This window comes from Siphateles boraxobius, unplaced genomic scaffold, assembly GCF_051911475.1.
Source record: "Siphateles boraxobius isolate OS27281-9 unplaced genomic scaffold, OSU_SipBor_1 77, whole genome shotgun sequence".
NCBI lineage: Eukaryota > Metazoa > Chordata > Actinopteri > Cypriniformes > Leuciscidae > Siphateles > Siphateles boraxobius.
The window spans coordinates 17,471,937-17,488,133 of record NW_027509205.1 but is presented as its reverse complement, the minus strand read 5'-3'; the positions used below and the strand labels follow the sequence as shown (position 1 = coordinate 17,488,133).

The 16,197-nt window shown below is 37.3% G+C and overlaps 1 protein-coding gene across 2 annotated transcripts in view; it reads right to left on the bottom strand.

The window, feature by feature from the left end:
• Positions 1-3,336: 3,336 nt before the first annotated feature.
• LOC143726006 (ankyrin repeat domain-containing protein SOWAHC) overlaps positions 3,337-16,197 on the bottom strand; it is a 37,685-nt gene continuing 24,824 nt past the window's right edge. The window contains exons 5-10 of one of the 2 annotated variants that reach the window (XM_077218961.1): positions 15,271-15,327; positions 13,952-14,083; positions 7,728-7,802; positions 5,633-5,705; positions 5,044-5,133; positions 3,337-4,786 (exon numbers count right to left, since the gene is read on the bottom strand). In XM_077218961.1, the coding sequence (XP_077075076.1) occupies positions 4,602-4,786; positions 5,044-5,133; positions 5,633-5,705; positions 7,728-7,802; positions 13,952-14,083; positions 15,271-15,327 (612 nt within the window). In that variant the 3' untranslated portion in view covers positions 3,337-4,601. Of the gene's footprint in view, positions 4,787-5,043; positions 5,134-5,632; positions 7,625-7,727; positions 7,803-13,951; positions 14,084-15,270; positions 15,328-16,197 lie in introns of those variants that run through there. The other variant, XR_013198372.1, reaches the window with a different exon arrangement.

The following is a 16,197-nucleotide window of genomic DNA, read 5'->3' as shown; positions in this document are numbered from 1 at the left end:
GGGCAGAGGTGTGACTTCATTTAGCGCTCATCACATACCGCTGAGCAGACAAAAGGCTTGAACATGTCATTAGAATGGCCAATAGTCAGGTGTCAATAAGACCCGTTAACAAAAGCATGAAGGGAATCCACAGAGAAGGTTTCACACCTTCTACATGTTAGTTTTTCTTTCTGGAAGTTGTTCCTTTTTAACCCGCTCTGAGGTGAAGAGAGATGCACCATTATGAATCAGACTTGGTGAAATTAAATTAAACACTGTGTATTAAGACTGTTAGTGTTTTATCTAAAAGAATACCAGCTAATAAAGAAATCATCAAATCTATTTTTACTAAAGCAGCAAAATGTAGAGAAAATTCATCAGAATAAAAATGTATGTAAATAAATAATACAGATGTTACTTTAAGGAACTTTTAAAATGACTTTCATTGCATGGTGTGGCTTGAGTTATATTAAAATAACATTTTAATGTGGACATGAATGAAACTGGTTATGAGTCTTTTGAATGTTACCACATTAAATGCAATTTTAGGTTGACAAAGCACTGTTTTACAGTGTAGAGAAACATAAACGTCCATTTGTGGTCTAAATTGCTCTTAACCCCTTTGAAAAAGAAGTTTACTTTGATGTGGGCCGTTTCAAGACAAGACAGGCCTCATTCTAAAAGCCATGACCTCGTAGAAGTGTTGCGCACCTGAAACAATGCTGTTGTTTTTACTGTTCAAAACCCTCATTTTGAGAGCTAATGAGCTATGCCAAGGCCACAGACCTAAACAGAGGGAAGTTAGCTGAACGTGAATGTTATCAGCCTTTCTCACCTCCCCTCTATCAATCACCCCCTCCACTATCCATCTATCTTTTGTCATTTGTGTTATCAGCCCCACTCTATCACTCCTCTTTGCAGAGAAGTGACATTGCAAGTACTCACCAATGGGAGGATGCCTTTGTTAGGGGTCTGGAGCAGTCCCGCCCACTCCTCTTTCTCTTTTGGGGTGTGATTTGATTGACAGCCCCCGCATGGGGTGAGTGACAGGTGGCGTTGGTTAGCCTGTGACAGCTAGCATGGTGGTTTGAGTTTATGCTGTGGCTTGGGGTCCTTCCACACGGTGTCTTACATGAGCATCCAGTATGTGTGATTGAGAATACTGTGCAATGTGTCCATACGGCTCCCAGATTCCTGCTATGTGTTCTACTGCCAGAATGAGAGACTGGAACGCTGCAAAAGAGGTCAGAACAAGAGAGTAAAGAGAGAACATCACAATTCGACGGACAGACAGATAGAACGATAAACGGCAAGATAGATAGATAGAACGATAGATAGATAGACTGCATGATGGATTAGATAGATAGATAGATAGATAGATAATCTACATGATAGATAGATAGAACGATAAACTACATAATAGATAGAGCGATAAACTATATGATAGATATACAGATAGATAGACAGACTGAACGATAAACTGCACGATAGATAGACACATGTATTAAGATATACTGTATAGACAGACAGAAATAGAAAGATAGAGACAGATTGATCAAAAACAAAATATAATAGACAGATAGAGATAGACATAGTCAGACAGAAAGTCGGATATATCAAAATGTATTAGACAGAGTCAGACAGAAAGACGGAAAGAAATAAGCATAGACATATAAAAAAAAATAGACCTAGAAAGATAGACAGATATGCAGATAGATCAAAATGTATTACTATATAAGACGGGTAGACAAGCAGACAGATGGATATCAAAATGTATTAAACAGACAGACTAGGAACAGAATATAAACATAGACCGAATTACAGAGAGATAGACAGACAGAAAGATAGGTTTTATAATGTATTATGATAAATAGAGACAGACAGATTGATTGGTATATATTGATATAGGTATATATAGTCAGATAGACAGGCATACAGAAGTATAGGCAGATCGATCAAAATGTTTAGGACATATAGTCAGACAGCTAGACAGGAGCACAGAATATAAGCATTGACAGAACTACAGAATGATAGACAGACATATAGAAAAGCTAGACAGAAATACAGGCAGATAGATCAAAATGTATCAGACAGGCAGATAGACATACAGAAATATCGAAGCATAGACATACATCTGACTGTCTGTCTTTTCATATTTCTGTCTATGCTTGTGTATATATCCAGAATGAATCAGCTGTATAGATTGAGCATTATTGATGATTAGAGATCAGAAACGTGAGGAAACTCATGCGGTACCGACGCACGGAAGCGAGACTCGCTTGAAGCGCTTAACAAATGCACTCCTTTTGCGGCTGTTCTCTCCTCACAATCAATACCTGGTGTGCTTGTAAGGCATCTGTGACATGACATCTACATTTTGGGTCATTTGTAAAACAAAGACTACAAGGAAGCTGGGGGCCTTGAGCTGCTGGTTTCAGTTCCCCCTCCCCGGCACAATGGCGGCCCTTAACCGCAGGGGGAGCGGCCCTCAGATGGAAATGAGCAACCAAACCAACAATGTAGCGCCTAATCTCTTCAGAGAGCTGGGAATCAGTTACACAGCAGTAGAGGCCTCTCCGTGCTTTTCACCGCAAACGCAGACACACACACACCCTCCACCCCCCTCCTGTGTAGCCACAGGCTCCCCTTACACATGGGCCAGATACAAGGTATCCCCCTGCAACAGAAGGGGCAAGAATAAGTGGGGCGTGGGGTGGGGCAGAGGCCTCAAAGCACGGGATTAGAGCTAATGTGCCCTCCCTGGGTTCTAATCTCTTCAGAGGAGCAGCGTGTTTGAGGACTGCGGGGCAGTCAGATAAGTATCTATTACAGCAAGTTCCTCTTATCCTTCAAACACCCCCATGCCCTATAGGAAAGAGCTAGCACAAAATCACTTGCCTGTCTTCCCTCTCACTTCTGTGATACCCAAAACCCGAAAGCAAGAGCTGGCCTTTTGCGACTAAGCTGGAATTAAGGGCTCAGGACCTTACGGAGGGCCGCCAGGGCCCATATTTGCTCCATCTGGGGAGCTCAAAGCAGAGCGAGCGATGGGAATCAAAGGAGGAGAGGAGAAAAGAACCGAGGAACAGTTTTTTTTCTTCTTTCTCGGGTGTCGCTGGGAAGGTGCGAGGAAGGGGATCGTGACTGAGGTGGAAGATCTGATAGGGTGTAATCTTGTTAGGGTGATCCACGAGAGTGATGAGAGAGCCGGCATGCTAGATTATGGGAAGAGCCCAGAGGAAAGGTGGGAGACTGGAGCTCAACACTTCAAATGTGTGAACTTTATGGGGGGGAAAAAAAAGCTTGTAACAATTAGAGGTAAATCACATGATAATGAACAGGGGGAAAAATAACCCATTATCCAAAGTACAATTTATTTGTCCTTTTATATAAGAGAAAATAATTTACATTATGCAAATAAACATTCGGGTAACAGGAAAGACACCATCAGACTTAAGGCACAAACTAGCAGATTTACTCAACTTCACCTCTTTGGAATGCAAAAGACATACTTATTGTAATATAAAAATAGGCTAAAAACATACAGTTAAAGACAATAACCATGAAAATAAAAGAAACGGCTTTAGCAAAGGATTTTAAATCTATAAAATTACACATTTAAATATTTCAAAGGGAAATAAGGTAGAATGGAATTTTTTCATAGGGATTAGATCGAATTGTAAAATACTTGGCTGGGGTATTATTGGCTGATATTATTTTTCACGGTCCACAGTGCTTTGGTTACATCATCATAAAAGAAAAGATATTTCAAAGGCAGAGCAAGTCATTACATTTTGTTGAAAGATAATTAAAACATTTGCTTTAGAATAATGTACACTGAAAAAAAACTTTTTTAAATAATTATAATTGTATATTGTTTATTTATATGCTATATATACACACACAATATGAAAATAGGGTATTTTTGGTACATTCTCACACAGCCATAAACTGTGGTTCTGACTATTAAGTTTTGTAAGGTGAAGATAAGGCAAATAAATGGTGAAGTTGGACTTATTCAAGATGGAACTTAAACATACACTATGTAACTTTTGAATGAAGAGTCAATAAATCATTAATCCTTCTTCCAAAATGTGTTTTTGTCTTACACTGATTCACTATGGTAAGCATATTATAAGCCTATTTATATCTTAGACCTGTCATCATGGTTTTCAAGGAAAATTGTGTAAATAAGCGTATCATGTCTCATCATATCTGCAAATAGAGAAAAGTTGCTTATATACAGATCTATATAGATAGATAGATAGAGAAAAGCATTGACATATTTTGTGAAACTGAGTTCTTCATACTTGCGATGTAGGGTAATTTAAAATGCATTGTTTCATTGCTCAGCGAAAGTTGTAAATCTTTAACCTCTTAATTGAACAAGTAGTAGAGCAGAGAACATAAGACATTACACTACAACATGTCTCATTCAGCTGTGGCATAACATACTACAAAAGCTAATTTATCAAGCTGAATTGCTACTTAAAATGTGAATGTAACTTCATAATACTATTTGTGTGAAAAAAAAGCAGCAAAGAAAACAAGTGCGTTTTCATCTGTAAACCATCCGATTGGCACTAAAGCAAGACTGAAGATGTTTGGACGTCACACACAGTCTACCGTGAGAACTTTCTGGGCCTAAACGCAGGCAGCATGAGCTGATGAGCAACAGTCCTCTCCTCCGGTACGGCCGCGAGCTCCTCAGCTGATCCCCACTTCTTCATGGAGTGAAATAATGACGTGATCTTCCTGTTCCTGCGCTCTCCGGCCTGGGTTAGACTGTGGCACTCGCTGACTTCAGCTTGGAGAACAAACATCAAAGCAGAGTTAAGAAGAAGACCACACTGTGAATGAAATAACATGCTGGAAGGACAAATAGGGTGAAGACAAACAGTCTAAAATTGATCCACGAGGCACCCCGTAGATTCAGAAAAACCATACGCTAATGCGGAAAACTTCCTCAGTGCTGCTGTGCCACATGTGCCACAGGTCTGAATGGACTAAACACCCACATGCTACATTGCATATGCATAAAAAAAACAATGAAGTTTGACTCACATAGCTCATGGTCTCCTAATTGTGTATCACGTAAATTGAGGTAATGATGTGCTAAGTGACCGCTGTAGTCCCGCAGGTTCTCCTTAGCTCCTGTGAACATGTTCACATTTCAGCAATGTTAAATTAAGCAGACTAGGCATTAATATTCAGTTCAACAGCACAATTACACCTGATACTGTGTTTATACAACAGTTCGATAAACAAGACAGCGAATGACAATGTACATTTTTTTTTTTGGTCTCTAAAAATGACTTTTTCACACTTAAATAATTAAATAAATAGTTGAATGTCACCAAACATGTTGATTGTTGTAAAAGGGAAAATATCATGCAAATAAAGTTACAAATAAATCACAAATATTTCAATCAAGTTACTTCAAATGCAGTGAAATATGGTAAATTATTCATAAAGAAACATTCATCTGATATATCAGGAAGAATTTGCTTTACTGGAACAACATTTGACATGTCAATTAAATGTAAATGTAAAATGAAGTCTGCTTTCAAATGAATGCAAACAGACTTGAATGAACGAGATTATTTAAAATACAGATAATTTTCAACAAAATGTTTGTGAAGAAAATATTTACCGTATGTCCTAACCAGCAGGTCAAATATATGTCGATGTCCGTGCAGTGCTGCAATGTGTAAAGGTGTGTATCCCTGTGAGATAAGAATCAATATAAAAGATTGTCAAGAGCATGTCTAGATCACATTTCACCTCAAAATCAAAAGAATTAAATGTATAAATATATATTACAAAAATAAATGTCATTATCTTAACTTTGAAGATGCACTGTGACATTATTTTCATGAGAATATAGCCCATTTTACTCATTGTCACAGATTTGGCCACTGTGGCTAGTGGTTTTCCAAAGTTTTGACATCAGTACCATGTAGAAAATCTGCCATATAGATATTTTTTATATTATCTCACAATTTGGCAGCAGGTATATTAGGCTGTCACTTTAAGACCTGATGCACCGATCCATTATACGGTTACACATGCGTTTTCTTTCTAAGCTGTTTATGTTCACTTAAAACATAACTGACTGGGTTACGTGAATACCCACCAAGACCGACTTTTTGACATTATTTAGTGTCTTTGACTGTTTAAGCACAATACGCAGTGAAAGAGAACTATTTAGTGCTGAGAAGCGGCTTAATGTGCTGCACTTTGGGTCCGAGCTCGAAATCTGTGGGAAAGAGTCCAATTATGAGCAATGCGTGCAAACCCACACTGCCCTGTAACACCAACAATATTCATCCGGAGCAAAAGAAACGAATGAGTGAGGGGAGGCGGGTTTGTGTGTAACTCGCTGTCGGAGAGATGAGAGAGAGAAAGCACAGCTGGTATCGTGTATCGAAAATGAGTATTGGAAGCGTTTTAGATATTTCAGTATCGATATGTATCGAAAAATCTTAGTTGCACTTAGTTTATTTTCAGAAGCCTTTTTAAAAGACTACAACTGAAAAATGTATATTATATATAATATTCAAGCTGCCAAAGTGGGTAGTAGGAGTGACTGGGTTACACGCCACTGCTGAAATACACCCGCATTTGGCGGGTTGGTGGGTGTTAACGTCAAGTCCTGTATATTGATAAAAATGGACAGAATTTAAATAATGAGTCAATACATCATCAATCCTTCTTACAAAACGTTTTTGTCTTACCCTGATTCACTATGGTAACCTTATTATTATAAGCATTTATATTTTAGACCTGTTGCAATTTATTGTCAAGGAAGTTCCATATCAACTTAGTTCCATGTCTATTAGACACTTATGGATATACTTTCCATCTAAACTGGTGATATCTCTTCAGTGGCTGATTTATGAAGAACAGGATAGCCAAATTCATCCGCACAGTGACGCAGAGCCGAAGCTCAACCAAAACAAGGTTCTTCCGCAAAATGCATGCAGTTTTGTTTTTTAAAAGCTAGAGGTCCAAAAGTTACATAGTGTACCTTTAAATATAATGTATTTTGACTCTTTTCTTTTGATTTTGGAGTGATAATGTTATGTGTGACATTCACCCAAACAGAAAAAGGTTCTCTATTTTAAATATCTCTAGTGATGAATCTCACCACAAATCAGAAATGATAAGGAAACTGACGGGGTGAAGGGAAATTCGACGCTCAACCCCTAGTGCCCATGTCCCAATAATAATTTAGAAAAACATATCACAAGAGAATCAGAGAACGACAGAAAGAAGCGATGAGGGGGAGAGAAAGACAGGACACAAATTAACTGAGGTTACAGCAACAAAATCTAATGACAGAATCATAATTGCCTGGTAATTCAGTGAAATTGCTTTGCTCTGAGCCTGCTGTTGGAATACATGAAGACATTGTTTAAGGGAAGCTGTTAACATGACAGAGTTTGATTTATGAACAGACATTCTCAAACAGCGCCTGGTTTCATTTGCACAGCTGGGCACCCACATACCCTTTCAGAGGAGTTATGTCAGTAGCGGACGTTTTAAAAACGCACACTTTCTGGCAGCTTGGCACACACGTGAGAAACATTAACCCAGGCATGCTGTCATCCAGGGTGAGTGCAAGGTGAGGAGTACTTACATGCTGTGAGAGAAAAAGAGACGCAAAAATAAATGAATTGGAGTGTAGGCGTATATGCATTTGTATTGGACTCAAAATGAATAGTTTGAGTAATATCTGTACTTACTGCCTTCGTATTGATGTCAGCTCCTGCTTCCGCCAACACTGTGGTCATATCTTCTTTACCGTGTTTCGCAGCCCAGTGTAGCGCTGTCTGTAAGAGATATTGAAACCTTACAATACTAAAATATATACATATTTACATGAAATATCACATAACTATTTATATAACATCCTCCTGTACAAAGTATGACCTATGACCTCCTGATAACATGGTTAGTGTCACAAATTTGCTTACATTTGACCAAGAAATTATGCAAAATCCTTATGTAATTATAATTATTTCATTATTATATTTATTTTATTTTGATATTTATTTTCCTATATCTTGATATTTATTTTACTCTTTTATAAAATGTATTTATTTATTCATTCATATCTTTTTATTATTTATTACAATGGTTAATGCATCACAATGTTGCAGAATCTTAAGTATTCCTTCTTCAAACATAATTTAGTCATTATAATATTTATTCATTTGACTTCATTTTAATTTATTTAATTTATTCTTTCACTTGTTCATTTTTCATTTTTAATTATTAAATCTGAACTAGAAATTGTGCCGAATCCTAATATTCCTTCTAATATTATTTATTCATTATAATATTTATTTGTTACTTTTTTCTATTTTAATATTTTATTTTACTTATTCACTCAATTCAAATCACTTCACTTTTATATCATTTCTTTTGTAACTCCTTCAATATCGTTTTAAAAGCATCCCAGGGTGCAGCTCAAGAAATAGTTTGAAAGGATTGATTTAACATTTTTTTGGTCACTACATAATTCGTATATGTTCGTCTCATACGCTTCAAATTATTATTTTCTTTTAAATATATCATTTTTTAATCAATCATTTATATATATATATATAATTTTTTTTTTTTTAGTGTGGTCTTAGACTTTTGTTCATCACGGTCAATCTGGATCCTCATATTGGTTGTTTGACCAGCTTGTTTGAGCTAGTACATGATCGTCAACCCATCTGATTCATCTTGTAATACATCATTTACACTCCGCATGTTCATTCTCTCCCACTAGGTAGATCCCCACCCCCCTAACGCCACGCGGTGGAGCGGCCCGTGGCTCCCATAGGCTGCCAGAGGGCCCCAGCTGTGCACAGAGGGTGTGGAGGGGACGGTTTCCTGCCATCTAATGGCGGTCTAATTACAAAACAACAAACCAGTGTGCCCACTGCGGGGGGAGCACAGGCCTGTCACGGGGTGCAAGATTGATGATGTTGGTATGACCCTCTGAAGGAGGACCCACCCAGGCATCAGCCCGTTGACAAGGCCTGTCAAGAAGAGAAGGGGTCGCACACCACACACAAGCTCAGATGCTGGAGCTTCTAAACGCCCGACACTCTCAAACACGGAGAATGGAGGTGATGTCTATTGATCTCAGACTGAGAGACATATCTCCTTTATCAGAGCTCTTCACATATCAAATTCAACCGCTTTAATGAGGTGGTGCATCACAATGTTTCAGTGTATGTTATTCTGAAGAAAAAATATATCAAACAGCATTAAAATTTAAACTTTTCTCTGCATGTGAAATGCTTTTTTTGGGTATTTTTCTGCTGATGTAAAATGGGTCACGTGGGGGGGGGGGGGGGGGGGGGATCACAGCTGGATGTTCACAATCCAATCATATTCAGATGAATAAAATCCAGTTCTAGCCTACATTATTTACTGCAGAATTTTCTGTTGCTGAAAAGAGAATTCATTTTTTTCAAAGTTAGACAAAAGGCAATCTCATAATCTCCTTTAATAAGTTAAACGCATTAATTTGATGCCTTTTCCGTTTCTGGAATGTTAAAACAAACCTCTCAACCAATTTCATAAGCTGCATCCTTAGATGCTTTTAAAAATTATTGAAGGAATACAAAAAATTAAAATAATTAAGATCTTAGTTTTGTAAAGAAATTCATGCTGTATGTAGCACATAATAAATCTATCTGACCTACATTTTTTACCAATGAATTTTCTGTTTCACTCATTTTATTGCATTGCGAAGAATACCATTTTAACTGATAGAAAAAAAAAATATTATTTACTTATTTACTTCAAGCTATTTCAGCTGATATTACTAATATATCTACATATATATATCATACTGAATGCTTTTAGTTGCATTACATGGCTATTTTAGGAATAGATTCATACAGAATAATGTATCCCACAATGCAATAAGCTCTAAGTGAGTGTCCATTTCTAGTGTAACATCCATTACCGTGCAAAAGTTTGAAGTTGGTACGATTTTTAAACAATGTTTTAGAAGTCTCTTCTGCTCACCAAATCTCAATGTTTTTGATCAAACATACAGTAAAACCAGTAATATTATGAAATATTATTACGGTTTAAAATAATGGTTTTCTATTTATTCCTGTGATCAAAGAGGAATTTTCATTACTCCAGTCTTCAGTCTCACATGATCCTTCAGAAATCATTCTAATATGCTGATTAATCTCTGAATAAAAATATTTTGTAACATTCTAAAAGTGTTTACTATCAATTTTGATCAAATGAATGTGTCCTTGCTGAATAAAAGTGATAATTTCTTTAAAATATATATATTTAAAATGGCAGCATATGAACCTGAAGCAGCATCTATCAACTATGATTTTAGTAACTGACCAAAATTAATTTCACTAAAAATGCAGAAAAATAGTTTTTTATTAACTAGGTCCTTCTCGTTGACCGAAGTCACCAGACAACAATGGACTACATCCTGAAATGTTTTTGTACGCGCACATTTTCATCTGTATACAGTACGCAGTACATATCTCCACTATTGTGTATTCTTTAGCACATGCTCTGTCTACTGTAGGTGTTTCCAGTCCGGCTCGCAGGACATATTGTGATAGATGAAGTCTGGTTCCCCTATCAGCCGCTCTATTGTTTCCACTGTCGCACCCTTGAGATGGATTGGCTGGCACACATGCTTGACTGACAGCCCGACAGGTCTCATGGAGGCTCGGCGTGACGGACGACGGTCAACAGGATGTGACGTCTCCTACCCTTGTTCCTCAGGTTCCTGTTTTGGCCTGGCGGGGATCCCTTAACTCTCACTAACCAAATAGCACCTTTGTGATGACTACCAAAAGAGACATATTCACTGCGGCTTTTAAAGAAGAGAGATGGATAAATGGTGTACTCACAAACTGGGAAAGGAGGAAGTCCGGGAGGTATCAGGAGAGGATGACATGTTGGAGAAGGAGACAAAAAGAAAGAGATGAGCGCACAGGTGGCTTTTCATTTACACTTATCTTGTTGGTGGACAGAAAGCGAGCGGTCCTGCTCGAGTGGCTCAAAGGAAGCAGTGTTTACGTTGCATCTGAGATCACGACTGTTTATTTATGGGCTTCACTGCGAGAGGCTGAATTGGAATTTTTTTCCCCCAAAGGAGCTTCCAACGTGTGAAAGGAAAACAGAGATAATGCGTGTTGTGTCAGGTTACGGGCTCAGGGTGATGTGTAACTTTAGCGACCGAGAGGCTAAAGGCAAAGCATAGCTACTTAAAACTTAAGACTTAAACAATAGAGGGGGCAGAAAAGATCCACGACAGCAAAAAATGAGCATCTTTGACAGCTACACTGTAAAAAAAAAAATCAACCATTCCGGTTGATCACTGTTGATGCACTTTAATAATTTGTATTTTTGGTCAAAGCATGGGGAGTTATGATGACATAAATTTTTTATTCAGAAATAATAGATGTTTTCGCTCTACGTAGTGTTTTTGATTATATTTTGTCAGCACCTATACACAACTTGCTTTGGCATACAGAAGTAATTCTGTATAACCTTTTCAGTTTGTTCAAGAAACTGATACACAAGTTAGACAAACTAAGAAACTTCTACATCACTATTATATAATGTTAATGTATACATTAACTTAAAATGCAAGCTGATTGAACATTTTATTTACTCTACAAATAACAAATATTAATTTTGAGTTTTTAGAACTTACTATATTGTGTAAGATGAAAGCGTAGACCCACTTTAATTAAGTTGGTACAACAATTTCTCCATAAGCTGAGCAAGCAAAGCCCCCGATACTGATGGCAAAGTTATTTTTACTTTTTCGGTTAAGGGTAAAAAGAAGTCAGTATACAGTCAGCGAATATCCCGACACCGTCCACGCTGTTGTGAGCAGAGATGAATATGTCAATATGTGCTGCACGCTTTCCTCTCAACAACAAAAATGACAGTGGTGAGAAAACAGCAGTTATAAAGCATCTGATCATAGCGATGTGGATATGTCTGCACGATCTCTGCAATTTGGCACCCCAGTAAAGTCACGTCACATTTATTTATATAGCACTTTATACAATAGATTGCTTTAAAGAAAGCAGCTTTAAAGCATTAAACATGAAAAACAGTGTCAGTGTCATTTTCCTTTAAATTTACAACTTCAATTCCTACTATAAACCATCTCTCCTGTGTGTTTCATGCTTTTACTTGCGGACGCCTGACCTCAATGGACTAAACAGAAGAGATGAACTGGAGAAACGTTCCACAACAAAGGGGGCGGAGCCTCAGAGCCGCACCCATCTATTACATAATCGCCATGGACCAATGGTAGTTTGAAGGTGTTTACTAGCCAGAGCGAATTTTTCCCGCAAGTTCGCTTTGAAAAGCTGATTCGAACTTCAGAATCAAACTCCAAACACACTTTTTTTACAGTGTAGAAGGCAAAATGCCATAAAAGTCGTCGGATGACCTCTTAAACCACGTCTCGCAAGCGCGGTCGCCCTGTACCAAGTCGAGAAGAGGTGCCTCGCTTGGCATGCCTCTTGGTTCAGGAAGGGGGGCATCAAAGCCACCTGGGGGTCCGACTTACCACCTTCCTGGGGACATGGCGGCGATTGTTCTCCAATTAATCCCAGCCTGCTCTATTACTTTCAGATTATCTTTAAGTGGTTGAAGTCTTTGAGGTGAGCCCTAATCTTCCCGCACTTCAATGGCTGCCGTTGTATCTTGTCTGTGCGGGGAAGGCGAAAGGCTTAGAGGCTCTTAGAAGGTGGTCTGACACAGGACAGTGTGAGAACTCCGGCCCAGGCAGCGACCACAAACACAGACTCAAAGCTCTTAAGCGCACAGGGGGGACAAATAAAAGGATTTGAGCTTGTTTTTGGGGGGTGAAGGAGCTAAAAAGCTATCTTTCATAATCCTTCTGAAAATAAGCCTTTGAAATGCATGATTGGGGTTGAGCTTTGCTCTTTGGTCTGTGTTGCACCTGGGTACGAGAGTGGAAACTGTGGAAAGTCGGTAACCTTTGGAGGAGCCACAGGGAATCGGCGGTCCATAATTATGTACATCGCTGACAATCTGCTCACCGCACTGGCAAACATTCACATGCACTGTAACGGACTCAATGATCATCACTAATGAACTGAAGCAATGGTGCTTAAAAAATAAAAAAAGGCAGTGTTGAGGAAGAACTAACTATATTTTTATTTCATACTTATAAGTAGCTTTTCCAACAAGTAATAAAACATGATCGAAAGTGACCCTGGCTTGGAAAACTATATAACATTTTCCCCAACACTGAAAAAGGAAGATGACAAAATCCAACTCACCCCCTTTTAGAAGACAAATCCAGGAGAATTTAAAAAAAGAGAGAGAGAGAGAGAGAGAGAGAGAGAGAGAGAGAGAGAGAGAGAGAGAGAGAGAGAGAGAGAGAGAGACCATTAATGAACAATTTGTTGTACAATCACAAATTAGGTTTCACTAAATACTTGTAGAGGTTTTGATCTTGTGTACATGTCAGTATATGACATTTTAGAAGATCAGTCAAGTCCCTAAAACTAAGAAATATCACAAATGGAAGTATGTATTGATAACCTCTTTTTTTAAATCTTGAGCTGCATCCTAGGACGCATGTAAAACAGTATTGAAGCAGAAATATATACACACATATATATATATATACATACACACACACACACACACACACACACACACACATATATATATATATATATATATATATATATTAGATCTTATACTCAAGTTTTTAACATCATGAGAAATATTAATTTAACCATGCATTCACAAACTTTCAGGTGGTAGAGTAAGTGTAGTGTTGTATGATTGGTTGCAAACTTACTGAGGTAAAGTCCTGGTTTGTTCCGAGCATGTGAAAAGACCAAGAAACATTAATTATTAAAAGTGAGTTTATGATATGAGGTGCATACATTCTAATCATATAAAGCATTTATGCATTCAGGCGGAGAGGGATACGAATATAAATCTTCACCTTTTTATTGGCCAGAGAAGAGTCTTGTTTCAGGAGCTGAATGAGATGAGACAGTTTGCCACTTGCTGCCGAGAAGATCCACTCTTTCTCAAGAGGATCCAGCTATAAACGAAATAAACAAGAGAAGCCATTTACATTATTGAAATTACACTGAAAACAAATGTTAAAAATATTCAGTATCTCCCTCATAGTCACAGTTACATATACACTACTGTTCAAAAGTTTGGGTTTGTTTTTGTCTCTAATGCTCACCAAGGCTGCATTTATTTGAACAAAATACAGTAAAAACAAGAATATTGTAAAGTATTATCAAGATTTAAAAAAACTGTTTGAATAATATATAGTAAAAATGTAATTTACTCCTGCGATCAAAGCTGAATTTTCAGCATCATTCCTCCAGTCTTCAGTCACATGATCCTTCAGAAATCATTCTAATATGCTGATTTGATACTCAAGAAACATTTATTATTATTATTATCAAGGTTGAAATCAGTTAATATCTTTGTGGAAACCATGATACTTTTTTTTTTTTAGGATTCTTTGATGGCAAAAAATCATTTATTTGAAACAAATGTTTTGTAACATTTATTTTTGTGCTCTTTTATGTGTTGGTGTTGGGTATTATCACAAACGAAATGAAAAGAAAGTAGAAGAAGAAAAAGTGAACAAATATTTGGAAAAAAATTATGTCTTTAAAAAATAAATATGTTTAATCTATTAAACTATTGGAATGGAAATATAATAAAGCATAAAAATCTTTTTGGAATATTATACATGTCTTTACTGTCACTTTTGATCAATATAATGTGTCCTTACTAAATAAAATTATTAATTTATTTATTTCAAATAAAAAAGTATTGACCTCAAACTTTTACATGGTAGTGTATTGTCCTAGCAAATGCCTTCTTATCAAGTAACCTTCAGAAAGTGCACATCATTCAAAACATCTATCATGGTAAATCTATTCGATTCCACCAAAAAAATAAGTAAATAATAATTTAGCAGATGCTTTAACCCTGTGCAACTGACTGCAATTCTTACAGGGAGAAACTTGGAGTAACCTGAGGTTAACAAAATCTTTTTTTTTTTTTACTGTCAAATTACTGATAAATGAATATTGGATCTCTTAAAGACATTTTTTCTGTGGTTTAATTAATGAAAGTGGTGGATAAAATATGTTTTTATTAGTTTTATTGTAGAAACAGTAACTACAGAAACAAAATATATTTTACTGTAACTATATCATAATACATGTTTCTCCTAATGTGTGTATGATTTATTATACTCACAGCCACAGCGGTGGATCCCAAACTGCCCCCGCAATCCTCATCCTGCTCAGATTCACTCTGGGAAAGAAACAGGACATGATACCATTGAAATAACTCACAAAACCACCTGGAAGTATCACCTGCAACACAGAGGAGTCAGTGTGAAACTGTACAGTTAGGAACATAAATAATCTGAGATGCTAGAGTGGGCGTTTGGGTTCGGCAGTCATGTGCTTCCTCTTCCTGTTCTGTACTTAAGATATGAGGGGAGGGAAACCCAGCGCTGTCAAGAATTAAACATCTTTGGTAGCAAATAAACAAGGTAAACAGCCCACAAAGACATTAATAGGCCCCAACAAAGGTGCAGTAAACACAGCAAATACAGGAAACACTCATAATGCCGCTCTATTTATCAGTACGCAGTCTTAAACGGAATACTAAGAACAAAACTTCCAGGGGCGTTTACCTCAAAAACACAACAAATCTGCTCTTTAAAATGAAAGGACAGTAAAAACAAAGAATAATTCCTCCAATTTGACCTCTTCTCAGGTCACACAACCATTAAAAAAAGCTTTAAACCTGTGAGAGTCACAGGTGAACGATTAGCTTAGCCAAATTTTTCTAACTATGTCTTTTTGTTTTTTTTATCGTACGCTGTTTTACCAGAATCCACTCGCTTTGTGAGCCAAAGAGAAGGTGAATTTCTCTTTATGTACCAAAGTGTCAGTCACGCTGAGTAATGTGAGGGAAAATTGAGAGGCTGGGTCATTTTTGCAGTGCACGTGCTTACTAATTGTTCTCAGGACAGCAATTGAGTGTCCGATCGGACAGTGGGAAAACACTTTAGCTCTTTCATATAGGCTACACTAACAAGGCCTCTTTTCCTAAAGAATGCAAGCAATATTGGTTTACCTGTGCTTAAACAGGAACTAAGCCAGACATATTTCC